Source organism: Haliotis cracherodii, unplaced genomic scaffold, assembly GCF_022045235.1.
Source record: "Haliotis cracherodii isolate W230 unplaced genomic scaffold, xgHalCrac1.p SCAF_16, whole genome shotgun sequence".
In the NCBI taxonomy this organism is placed as follows: domain Eukaryota; kingdom Metazoa; phylum Mollusca; class Gastropoda; order Lepetellida; family Haliotidae; genus Haliotis; species Haliotis cracherodii.
In genome coordinates, this window is record NW_027266271.1 from 4745512 (window position 1) to 4759747 (window position 14236).

General features: G+C 39.5%; 1 protein-coding gene across 2 annotated transcripts in view; it reads left to right on the plus strand.

The window, feature by feature from the left end:
- The first annotated feature begins 3865 nt into the window (after positions 1-3865).
- The window catches only part of LOC139463347 (protein Wnt-1-like), a 33012-nt gene continuing 22641 nt past the window's right edge, over positions 3866-14236 (plus strand). For both annotated transcript variants that reach the window (XM_071244595.1, XM_071244596.1), the window contains exons 1-2: positions 3866-4373; positions 5762-6021. In XM_071244595.1, the coding sequence (XP_071100696.1) occupies positions 4273-4373; positions 5762-6021 (361 nt within the window). In that variant the 5' untranslated portion in view covers positions 3866-4272. The remainder of the gene's footprint in view (positions 4374-5761; positions 6022-14236) is intronic.

Here is a 14236-nt window from a genome sequence, read left to right on the forward strand (position 1 = left end):
GTATAGACAACACACGCCTGAACACATACTAGGTGTACAGATAGAACACGCCTGAACACATACTAAGTGTATACACAACACACGCCTGAACACATACTAGGTGTATAGACAACACACGCCTGAACACATACAAGGTGTACAGATAGCACACGCCTGAACACATACGAGGTGTACAGACAGCACACGCCTGAACACATACTAGGTGTATAGACAACAGACGCCTGAACACATACTAGGTGTACAGATAGAACACGCCTGAACACATACTAGGTGTACAGATAGAATACGCCTGAACACATACTAGGTGTACAGATAGAATACGCCTGAACACATGCTAGGTGTATAGACAACACACGCCTGAACACATACTAGGTGTACATACATTACACGCCTGAACACATACTAGGTGTACAGACAGCAAACTCCTGAACACATACTAGGTGTACATGCATCACACGCCTGAACACATACTAGGTGAACAGACAGCACACGCCTGAACACATACTAGGTGAACAGACAGCACACGCCTGAACACATACTAGGTGTACAGACAGCACACGCCTGAACACATACTAGGTGTACATATATCACAGGCCTGAACACATATCAGGTGTACAGACAGCAAACGCCTGAACACATACTAGGTGTACAGACAGCATACGCCTGAAGTCATACTAGATGTACAGACAGCACATGCCTGAACACATACTAGGTGTACAGAGAACACAATCCTGAACACATACTAGGTGTACAGACAGCACACTCCTGAACACATATCAGGTGTACAGACAGCACACGCCTGAACACATATCAGGTGTACAGATAGCACACGCCTGACCACATACTAGTTGTAGAGACAGCACACGCCTGAACACATACTAGATATACAGACAACACAATCCTGAACACATACAAGGTGTACAGACAGCACACTCCTGAACACATATCAGGTGTACATACATCACACGCCTGAACACATATCAGGTGTACAGACAGCATACGCCTGAAGTCATACTAGATGTACAGACAGCACATGCCTGAACACATATTAGATATACAGACAGCACACTCCTGAAAACATAGTAGGTGTACACACATCACACGCTTGAACACATACTAGGTGTACATATAGAACACGCCTGAACACATAGTAGGTGAACAGACAGCACACGCCTGAACACATACTAGGTGTACATACATCACAGGCCTGAACACATATCAGGTTTACAGAAAGCACACACCTGAACACATACTAGTTGTACAGACAGCACACGCCTGAACACATACTAGGTGAACAGACAGCACACGCCTGAACACATACTAGGTGTACATACATCACAGGCCTGAACACATATCAGGTTTACAGAAAGCACACACCTGAACACATACTAGTTGTACAGACAGCACACGCCTGAACACATACTAGGTGTACAGAAAGCACACTCCTGAACACATATCAGGTGTACAGACAGCACACGCCTGAACACATTTCAGGTGTACAGATAGCACACGCCTGAACACAAACTAGTTGTACAGACAGCACACGCCTGAACACATACTAGGTGTAGAGACAGCATACGCCTGAAGTCATACTAGATATACAGACAACACAATCCTGAACACATACTAGGTGTATAGACAGCACACTCCTGAACACATATCAGGTGTACAGACAGCACATGCCTGAACACATACTAGGTGTACAGATAACACAATCCTGAAAACATACTAGGTGTACACACATCACACGCCTGAACACATACTAGGTGTACAGACAGCACACGCCTGAACACATACTAGGTGTACATACATCACACGCCTGAACACATACTAGGTGTACAGACAGCACACGCCTGAACACATACTAGGTGTAGAGACAGCACACGCCTGAACACATACTAGGTGTACAGACAGCACACGCCTGAACACATATCAGGTGTACAGACAGCACACGCCTGAACACATACTAGGTGTACAGACAGCACACGCCTGAAAATATACTAGGTGTACAGACAGCACACTCCTGAACACATACTAGGTGTACAGACAGCACACGCCTGAACACATACTAGGTGTACAGACAGCACACGCCTGAAAATATACTAGGTGTACAGACAGCACACTCCTGAACACATACTAGGTGTACATACATCACACGCCTGAACACATACTAGGTGTACAGACAGCACACGCCTGAACACATATCAGGTGTACAGACAGCACACGCCTGAACACATACTAGGTGTACATACATCACACGCCTGAACACATACTAGGTGTACAGACAACATACGCCTGAACACATACTAGGTGTACATACATCACACGCCTGAACACATATCAGGTGTACAGACAGCACACGCCTGAACACATACTAGGTGTACATACATCACACGCCTGAACACATACTAGGTGTACATACATCACACGCCTGAACACATAGTAGGTGTGCATACATCACAGGCCTGAACACATACTAGGTGTACATGCATCACACGCCTGAACACATACTAGGTGTACATGCATCACACGCCTGAAAACATACTAGGTGTACAGACAGCACACGCCTGAAAATATACTAGGTGTACAGACAGCACACGCCTGAGTAGTCGGCATGCTAATATTCGTATCGTTGGGTATAAAGAAAACCATTTATGTGAAAAATGTTAAATTCCCGTGTGAAGCCGAGTAGGTGTCGTGACTGTAACTCGGGCTAGAACTGGAGATTCGTTACAAAGCTGCTGGTAACGTGCTTAATGAATATAATTGCAAGATATGAAAGACAATTCAAAGGCTTTCTGGAAAAGTGCCTTATTTCGAATTTTAGTAATAAATAGCACGCGAGTCATAAAGGGTTGGCTTTAAGTGCGAGGCTTGAACATCAAAGCGGTTTGCCGTGGCTGTGTGCAAACAGCTCGCGATAATTCCTCGCGATATCGTCATCTACAGTCGGCTTATTTGAACGTTAAGCAACGATCTCCGCAAATTTTGCTGCGAGCGAATCCCTCCAGCCCTCTCTTAAATGTGTATGGTAACAGTTGCAACCAATACATACTTCATGTACCTTAAGTCAATTGCAGAAGTAATTAACAATGCCTTCCTCATACCTCACACAGGAGACAAAGCGAGGCGGGGGAGGACACGGGTTATGGGACGGCAGTAATCGCGACTACATTGCTGTGTGAGTGTTCCAACTTTCTCAAATTACATCACACGAATGTATTGTCTCTCAAAAGGCATTCCTCTACTGCTTTTGGGAACTTTAACGACAAAAACTCCTGATGAATTAGTAATGTGTCTGTCGAATTTTCTAAGTAGCTATCTCTGTATCAAAATTGATATCACTTTGATCATGCCTGAGGGGAGAATCGACTCTTGACCTGTCTAACATACATGTCACCCGGAGGAATAATTAAACGTAGTTTGCGCCGTTCCCCGTATGAGACATATTGAAGACGCGTCTTCACCCAAACCAAGCCTCGTATCGGTGACCACTCATCACACGAACATCGACAGGTTGTGATAGGATGCATCTATCTGGATACAGGGTGTAGGAAACTTCCCTGTTCAGTGTCTTTGGCTTATTGGTAGGAATCCTTGTGTCAGCTGCCGGAGGTGTGCCGCGCCCGACCTAAGCATATCAAGAGAAAGACAAGAAGAGTCGGGTCTGCCCTCTGTAATCAACCACTCTACTGTGACGGAAAAGCAACCACAAACACAGACGCTGCGAAACAAATTTTGAGATCAATTTTAGAGCTAGGTACTCAACATTATTGTACCCGTTTTACAGGGTGCGACTATGGTGTGGGCCATCTAGCACTGTCTCAATAATGACCAAGTCTACACGACGACGGAGAAGGGACTGTCTCTCGCAGTGGTTTAATGACAGGCGACGAGTGGTCTCGACAGATATTGCCGAGAGGTAATTGTTAGGAAAAGTCTCACTTTGGGTCAAAACCTGACAAATACGAGAAAGACTCTTGGGGAGCGTTTCCAATCGAAATTTGATTACAAGCAAATCTTATGTCTATATTACGAGGCGACACTCTGGCAACATGGCCGAGTAATTTACACAAACACTCGGAAAGAATATGGCCTTCGAATTCCAAAGGTTTCTTAAATTGGAAATATTTCTTTGTTTTTGCACATTGGATTTCTGCGTCCGAAGACAACAAGTAGAATTTAGTTTGAATATATGTATATTGGATGTAGACTTGCGGCTTGAGGCAGCGTAGCCTCGCATATGTGACACATATACATGAGTACAAGAAAATGCGACTTGTGTGGTTCATCTTACTTGTGTTAATATTCAACGAAATATCGGAATGTAAGAAGGGCAGACACAAGGGACGAATGAAAGGAATTCAGTGGTGGTAAGTGAACTTTACACATCCGATAATTCACAGTTCACGCACTTGTTTAACTCTATAAATTCATTTCAACAAATTAGTCATGACAAAAACGTTGTTATTAGTTGGAAATAAGTAAAAGAAAAATGGTTGATACCAGTAGCAAGTAAGACTACAGTCCTCGGGCTTTTTATTATACGACGACAAATGGATCAACATTCCATTTGTGTCTTGAACCATTATTTATCATCGTTGTAATTATGGAATAACATTTAACGAATATCTTTGTTTTTATCAATCGAAGTATATTTCATACAGAAATAATAAACTATATAATACTTGTGACTCAAGAAAACTGAAAACATTCTAAATATGTGTCGGCGACGCAGCTCAGAGAGCAAGTTGTTTAATATGGTCCCTATAAAATCTCAATTCACTTATTGCCAATTATCCCTGCTCTCAAGCAAGCAACCATCCGTGACTATTTTCATAAAATCTACATTTTACCTACCCTTTGATGTTTTCATGGCTGCTGTAATTGACGCATTAAAGGGTTGTCCCTTTCACTTTGGCATCTGGTAAATTCTTCTCTGCATAGAACGAAGTACATTCCCACATTAACTGTAATAGATTTAATTTTACAAATTTAAATAGAATATTAAGTCCGTTTGAACATTGCATTTTATCATTTGATTAAAAAACAACTAAGTTACGGTATGGGATGAGGGGAAATTGTCGGTAGTAAGTATGACGTTGTGCATTCCCTATGAACATAGCCATACTTATGTTAGTTTATTGGATACTTAGAGTGAATATATGTTTATATGTTTAGTCATTTCATATAATCATAAATATATTGACTTGAATAGCCTAATCAATGTATGCATGTTGCTTTGTATTGCGATGTACTTGGTGACACTGTAGCACCCAGGAATTATGCAGTGTCGCGCTTTTAAATTATCTCTATCAAGACACAGGTATATATTGCCAGAGAAATTTTGTCGTATTACGCCTCGTACCTGTTTTTAATTTTCCGGGCACCTAATACGTGTTAAGGTGAGTAAGTTCATGCTGTTATGTAAGTGTACTACTCAATGGTATGTGGACATTACATGTATATTGTATACATAAGATACTTTATGAAGGATCATACGCGCGTCCAAAAATGAATATCGTTATACGCATATACGATAATAACCTGTACGCTAGACGAGCCAGACCTCTATCCTCGCCATCATACTGATCGTATGTACCAATGTGCCGAAAACATTGTATACGAAAACAAAGTATTTCTTATTTTTGTTTTACCCACTGCCCAAAGTCTATGACAGGTATGCGACTGACCCCGATGGAAGTGTAGTGACGTAGGTATCACCACACGTCAAGTTAATGTTTCATATAACTGATTGCAGGTCTTTGGCGAAGCTCGGAGAAAGATCGAATGATTTGCGGTCATCTGTAACAAGGTTATACAACAACCCAAGTCTGCTGCCCCTGAACAAACGCCAGCGTCGCCTTGTCACCCGCAACCCGGGGGCGATCATGGCTGTCGTGAAGGGGGCAAAACTCGCCATAAAGGAATGTCAGTACCAATTCAGAAATAGACGATGGAACTGCCCAACATTTGCAGATGGACATGGGGGTTCAATATTTGGAAAGATCCTACAAAAAGGTGAGTAATTATATACCTTGAGACTAGTTCCAAGATATACTGGATTGAACATTGGTGCTTTTCAGTAGATGCCAATGCTCATAGCTCACAGGAAACCGGTGAAAGTTATGCTCAGTAAAGTACCATTCGCCTTGGGTGCATGCACCTGTTTTATTACGACTTAAACTTTCTGTTCTTTCATATACGCCGGTCTGTTATCATAGAAGGAACCCTAGAACGTTTAACATGTGCGATGTGCGAGATTATAGCGAGATAATTCCGTGCTGTGCAGTGGCACATACTTACATACTCATGTTCTGGTAATATACATGCAAGACTAGCATGACCTGCATGCAGATGATATTAATATTATGGTAATAAAACATTCATCGAAGACCAACACGCAGGCGCTTTATTTTCTCGAAACATCACCGCTATTTTGCCCTTTACGCCAAATCTGTTTTAATGGATAATCTAGACTGGTTTTCTTGCATTGACAATTTATATTAACATAACTGCATGAGGTTCAAATTATAGTAACATGCATTCATGTGGTTACAGACGCGTATATAACAGGCAGATAACATACATTTTATAGAAATAGTGAATTGGGGTGTTTGACAATGCCCCCATGTCTGTCCAATTGGTGCGTGTTGCTGTATGCATATAACTCTTACAGATACAACTAAATGTAAAGTCGGAAGATTATATACGACCACCTGGTTGTTCGTTATATCCATATTTATACCATTCACTTCTTTTGGAAAGTGAGGATGTCAGTGACATTCTCGTATATACTCATATATTCCTTCTCTTGTGATTTATCAGAACTATGGCTGTAAAAAGTACCTTCCACAAAGATATTAATGTCATTCAGTAACTGTAAAAACTTCAATACTCTTTGGAACATCTGTAATGTGTGCCTTACACTTTTCGGTATTTGTCATAACCGGCTTAATATCTTTCTTGTCACTCCGAGGTAAATTATAGCCTATGGTACTAAAAATGTAACATGAATTATTAATATTCATATTTATTTGACTTGACTTTTCGGGTTTCTATATAATTATAAGGACAAGTCATATCAAATTTAGTATAGTATCCACTGGGCGCAAAGTGAGCAATTGATAACATAACATGTCATTTGTAACATTAAGGCGGTTTCAGTTGTGACGTTTGTATCTCTGATGTCCACTGATTGTACAAGAACTCTTAAATGTATTAGCCTATTTCTATCAAATGTTTCTAATAACGTCTAATGTAAAAAATTATCTAGATGTTCCTCGATAATAATAAGGCTTTGCTTGCATGAAATTTATCCTATATTCATAATGTGTGGTGTGTTATGGGCCGGAGGCCGTTAATATATAAAAAACTCTGTCTGTCTGTCTGTCTGTCTGTCTTAAGGTGGTTTCAGTGTGCCTCGTCTGTAATAATAATGTTTTGTTTTCGGCGTTGGCTGCATTTATACCTCTTTGTAAAAGTTGTTTTTTTGTAAATCAAATATCCCCGGTGTCAATAATGTAATTATGAACTATTTTTTAATGACAGTTACTACTTACTAGTTATCCATTCATATATTATCGGAAGCACAAAAGCACATAAAAGTAAAACAAAATGTTCAATGAGAACGTAAGAAGGAGGAAACTTTAGAAACTGAACTAAGAGGTGACGCCAGATGTTGGAGAGAGTTATTTTTAGAATAACATACATAATTTGATTACATACACGTTATCGTATAGGGCCAATACATCAGTATGTGTAGTCCTGAGATGCAGCGATATTTCTTATGGCATATTACAGATGTGCTGGAATGGAGCAACACTGACAGTATGGTAGACGCCATTCGACTGTATGAAAGAGCTGGTTGTCTCTCTTTAAGTTTAAGATAGAGAACTACGTCAGTCAATGCGAACAGGAACTGAGCTAATGTTCTAGGCATATAATTTGTTACTTGACAATGCCCTCTCTTGAATAAAAGCAGTTGTTCGTTTGCTTGGATTTCATTAATTTTAGGGGTTAGTCTCAGACACGTTCTTTTGTTTTGGATATTGAGTATAGTAGGTATTATTTCGTGATAAAAGACTGCTTGTACGGGGTATTGGCTGATGGCAAGTCGGGAGACAGACAGTGTGTGTAAACATTGCTACAAGAGCCAGACCCTAATCCCCGTCAAACATACAGATCGCATGCATTCCCCTCACATATGGACAACTCGGTGGGGAGGGATGCAGACAGTAGTAATTGATAGAGAATTTACTCAGTACAAATGCTGTCCACGACCCGATGGACTCTGAAGGAACGAATGTAACAGCTAGTAGGCTTCATACCCGTCAACACGACAACCTGTTGTTTGATTGAGTTCACTCGGTGAGTTCAATTTTGTTGAATAAATTTCTTCATAAACTTCTTTTTTCTCTCTTGAGGTGTTGGGCCACCAACAAATGTATGTGTAAAGACACACGATTCCACACAGACACATGATTCCTCACACAAAACACACATAATTCCACCATTTCATCACAGACACATGATTCCTCACACAAAACACACATAATTCCACCATTTCATCACAGAAACATGATTCCTCACACAAAACACACATAATTCCACCATTTCAACACAGACACATGATTCCTCACACAAAACACACATATTTCCACCATTTCAACACAGACTCATGATTCCTCACACAAAACACACATAATTCCACCATTTCAACACAGACACATGATTCCTCACACAAAACACACATAATTCCACCATTTCAACACAGACACATGATTCCTCACACAAAACACACATAATTCCACCATTTCAACACAGACACATGATTCCTCACACAAAACACACATAATTCCACCATTTCAACACAGACACATGATTCCTCACACAAAACACACATAATTCCACCATTTCATCACAGACTCATGATTCCTCACACAAAACACACATAATTCCACCATTTCATCACAGACACATGATTCCTCACACAAAACACACATAATTCCACCATTTCATCACAGACTCATGATTCCTCACACAAAACACACATAATTCCACCATTTCAACACAGACACATGATTCCTCACACAAAACACACATAATTCCACCATTTCAACACAGACTCATGATTCCTCACACAAAACACACATAATTCCACCATTTCAACACAGACACATGATTCCTCACACAAAACACACATAATTCCTTCATTTCAACACAGAAACATGATTCCTCACACAAAACACACATAATTCCACCATTTCAACACAGACACATGATTCCTCACACAAAACACACATAATTCCACCATTTCATCACAGACTCATGATTCCTCACACAAAACACACATAATTCCACCATTTCAACACAGACACATGATTCCTCACACAAAACACACAAAATTCCACCATTTCAACACAGACACATGATTCCTCACACAAAACACACATAATTCCACCATTTCAACACAGACACATGACTCCTCACACAAAACACACATAATTCAACCATTTCAACACAGACACATGATTTCTCATACACACCCATACGATTCCATATGCAGAAGAGGATTCCTAAACAAACAATCTGTCTGGAGCAACTTCCAATACTATTTTCAAGAAATATGTGACAGCTCTCTGCTCTCAATAAGTATTCGTGTACATGTGTGTTCATAGCTGATGAATATCAAGCGTAATGTGTTTGCGACTTGTAAATAGGTTCAAGCACATTTGAGGTATTCCTTTAAAACACAAATACTTTCATTTTCTTTTCAATTCTGCTCACTGTACTTCCTATTACCCTAGTACCCCTGGTCAGGTTAAACCATCGATCACACACATCAGATATTTTGGTTTTAAAGAAAATCTCGTATAACGTTTCCGCGCCATGATCATTTTGATCAATGTTGGTGTAATTATGGATGATTATGTATTTTGATTACAGTCATTGGGTAGGGTTGTAGCGGAAACCTAGACAACAGCAATTGTCTGTCCTTCTGAAATTTGAAATGTTGACAGTAGATGTTACCCGGAGGTCCAAACACTGTCAGTAGCCCGGTCTCGGGCACACTACACGTCAGAGTTAAAGGAGGCTTGATTTGTGTGAAGCTGAGGTGAGAATCATATTTAATTCACGTGGCACACATGAACAAGCAGTGGCCCATGAACAGAAATATTCGCATCAAATGCCTCAGGAAGAAAATGTTAACATTATTAACAAAGATTCCTTTGCGCGATTTGGTGACAAAACACTTATGCCCGAGGCACGTAGGGGGTAGTCACAGGCATCCGGCCTTGTTAAAAAAGTCACTGTTGCTTTTGAATAAACTTGATTTGAAACTCTTTGTATGGTTGTTCCAAAGGCGTTGTGCGGAAGGTAGGACTATGTTACTACAATGACTACTACAATAAGAAGTGAGTACATTGATGTTTGATTAACGCAACATCACCCAGTATGTTCGCAATGGTATAGACCCTAACTTACATTGTTTTGTGTAATTACTTACAACAACCTTCTTGGACATGCAGCTAGAACTGTAATTTATTTTTGACTTGCACTGCCTATGAGGTCCGACAATTTGATGGGAGCCTAATTTGCGAATACGCACATAATTTGTTTGCACCCTATCAAGTATGTGGACTGACTCACAGTTTTAACTTCTAGCTCCTAATTGTTTTCTTTTTCGAACGGAAATACTATGAATGAGTGTGAATACTTCCTGAACTCGAGTTCGATGAACAAATCATCCATTACATATACATTGTGGCAAGAATATATTTTGTCACATACTACAACCCTCGACGTTTTCCCGACTATTCATAACAGGTCGTTTCAAATTATTTACACCCTTCTGGTTATTGCATTGTTCGACATAACATATATAATTACATTCGACATTAACATGACATGATTGAGCATGACAAATGGGCCCAACCCTTCGCCCCATCCCCCTTGCTGGACAGTTAGTTTAGTTCTTGATCAGTAACTTTCAAACCGATGTATCAGTATATCTGATTTACTAAACATGATAGTGGTATAAAATATGTCCCTTGCTATCTTAGCCAATGGTCATTCCACTGGCACATTCATTTGAAAAAATATACATTTCTCAATTGTGCAGCCTTAAGAAAACTGAGAAACCACTGAGTTTAGAACTTTGTACCTTCCATGGCGTTTCCTTACTAGTTATTAGTTTTGCTGTTAAGCTACTGTATCATTTACCCAGCTACTCTGTTAATGGGCATGATAAAGTTTGTTCTCTCTTTGTCTCACTTTTCGATATTTCATCCTGATGTTGTTAAAAACGTCATTGTTCACCAGTCACGAAACGTGGAAACCTGAATGCAATCAAGGAAGGAGTTTCTTTATAGTCAGATAAATATCGGAGTGGAAGTGGAATTAATATCGTGTGGATTTTCAAACATTCAACGGAGTTGCTTGAATTTAGACAATATCAAAACTGTAAATTATTTTCTGACAAACCATTTCTTTTTCCACGCTATACGCCACTACCCCACACGACAAACATAGGGGAAAACGTCCTTCCTTGATCTGTGGGGCATTTGTCATTAAAAAACGTGGTGACCACAGTAAAAGTTACATCTCTACCTTCAAAGGTTCAGGACAATTTGTGAAAAGTGAAAGCAAATGTCACCTGAAGTTTACTGAGAAAACAATATGTGACATGCTGGACATCCTCATCGATAGCAACTTTGTGAAATTTGGGGACAGGACATTTATACAAGAAGTAGGCATCCCTGGCTGTGTGTTACAACAGTGCTCCCCTTCTTGCTGAGCTGTTGCTCTATGTATATGAACGGGAATTCATGCTCAGATTGGTAAAATCAAAACACGTAACGTTTAACTTAAGCTTTTGTTCTAACAATGATCTAGCTGAACAATGGTCAAATAGATAATGAGCTTCCAGTGAAATTTCCGCCTGAAGCCGTATATACGCAGGGTACGTCCACCTTTCCGTGAACACATGGTATCATCATGGAAAGAGTTGTCTCACTTTTGTTTATCAAGTAGATTATCAATGATTGAGGTTTCAGTTTGGAAAACAAATAGCTTATTACGACAACAATGTGTCCCTGTCCCCATACCCGACTCACACACTATCTAATCCAGGAATGTCTGGGTGCACATGTTTCACAGATCATGTTCTATAACCTGGATGTACGAACGACAATCAGTTGTCCATTTGACAGTGCTGGGATCTTTCACAAAGCAAAACACTGGCGACAGCCATATGAACAACCTTGTAAATTATCTAATAAATGTTTGATCTTACATGCCAACGAAACAGGAATAGGAAACACTACATATATGAATTGGTGGCATGATCCAATATTAAGAGGCAATGTGTTCATGTTAATTAAAAGTCGTATATATATCTAAAGAAGGTGAGGCAGGTCAAATTAAATGTTACTGATCAGGATCCGGCTTCTTGCTCATTGTCCCGTCAACATTATCGATCAGGTCCCCGAGTTAATGGGTCCGTACACATATGTTTCAATACCGAGGCTCGTCACAAAATCTTGTATGCATAATTCGAATGCAAAACATACCTTTCGCGAGAATCTCGGAAGGTCTCACGTAATGTAAGTAGTAGGTGCTTTCATCTATACAGAATTCTAAGCGTTTTCATTCAGGTAAACGTTGACATTTCTAGTTCATATTTCCTTTTCAATTAATCCAAACCAATGTTTACATATTAGCGATCTTTGTCTACTGTATAATGTCTGATAATTTTAATAATGGCTTTTAACAATACGTGTTCGACAAAGTGTTGTGAGTTGTATGTCAGTGGGTAGATGTTTCGGAAAAGGAATGTGTAGCCTTTTGTAGACATATTAGTATATTTCGCTTACAAAATTACCCCGGCTATTGTGACACAACAATACAACATAAAGTAAAACAGATTTTAGGTTTCCAAAGTTTCACAGATGCTGTTTGCCATATACACTGTGTGCTTTATTCTCTTCATTTGTGACAATCAGACTATTTTTGAATGATAACAGACATGCGATCTACCGACCAGGGCATGTGACCGTTCTCTTCCAACTATCATTTCATGAGAAGTGGATACATAGGTTCCATGGTATGAATACATGCAGGCTCGGCGATTTGTGTAAAAGTAAGATATGGAGTGATAACACGAAAACATATCTAATACTGAACAAATTGCTTACGATAAGGTGCCTCTTTTTTCATGAACTGCATGTCTTCATTTAATGACAGCTGTGAACGAGAGTTGGGTTATTACAGTAAAAGGCCTGGCGCCTTGGAAGAACCTGAAGTGTTAATGGACCGCTTACGTTTCGAATTAAGTAATTTTCTGTGTTTTAAATATCAGAGAATTCTGGAACAATTAAATCATCAGGTAAAAGAGAAGAAAATAAACCTACCAAAAGTGTCGGACCATCGCTATGTCAAATTCCTCCCCTGTTACTGAAATTTCAATCTTCAATCCTATTGTTCATTGAAGTTTCTGCCCACAACATACGCTTCAGGTAATCTAAAAGTTTCAATACGGTCTTCGCAAACTTAATTAAGGAAAATCATATTTTGATATTTTTTGTCGAAAGCAACTTAGCGGATGATACGCTCATCAGCTATATCATGGTCTAACCACTGGACAATAGGAATAATTGTGTCCACAGTGCCACGTTACTATCGTTCATGTGTAAATAATGACAAGGATTTGGGTTTCCCTGTATGTTTCCAAAGTAATGTACGTAATGAACTTTAAATAAAGGGCGAACAACTGACTATTGTTTTCTTCACAGAAATTAACATACAAGCAGAGTCTATGTTGCTCATGCTGTTTATGCCATTTAAATTTTTTCATCATTCATTATGCTTCCTGTTACAGTGTTTTATCCGATATACTAATGCGTAGAACTTCGGTCATAGCTTGATATTTGATGTCTACTTTACAGGCAGAGGGAGTCAATATAGACAAATTCTTCGATTTGCCATTTTGATATCAAATATAATTTATGAATAAATAGTCATGTTTTACAATATAAATAGTTAGATGACTGAAGTTAATATATATATTCTAATGCTCCATGTCTATTTATATACGTGGGGCATTAGCAGGTGAGTTGTGACACCTTCACAACTTCTAACCTGGCATAGCACGGGACAGAGCAATGGTAAGTAATGAAACAGCAGTAAAATATTAGGAATCGGTATAGTTCCGTCTTATATTGAGTATGTTGTG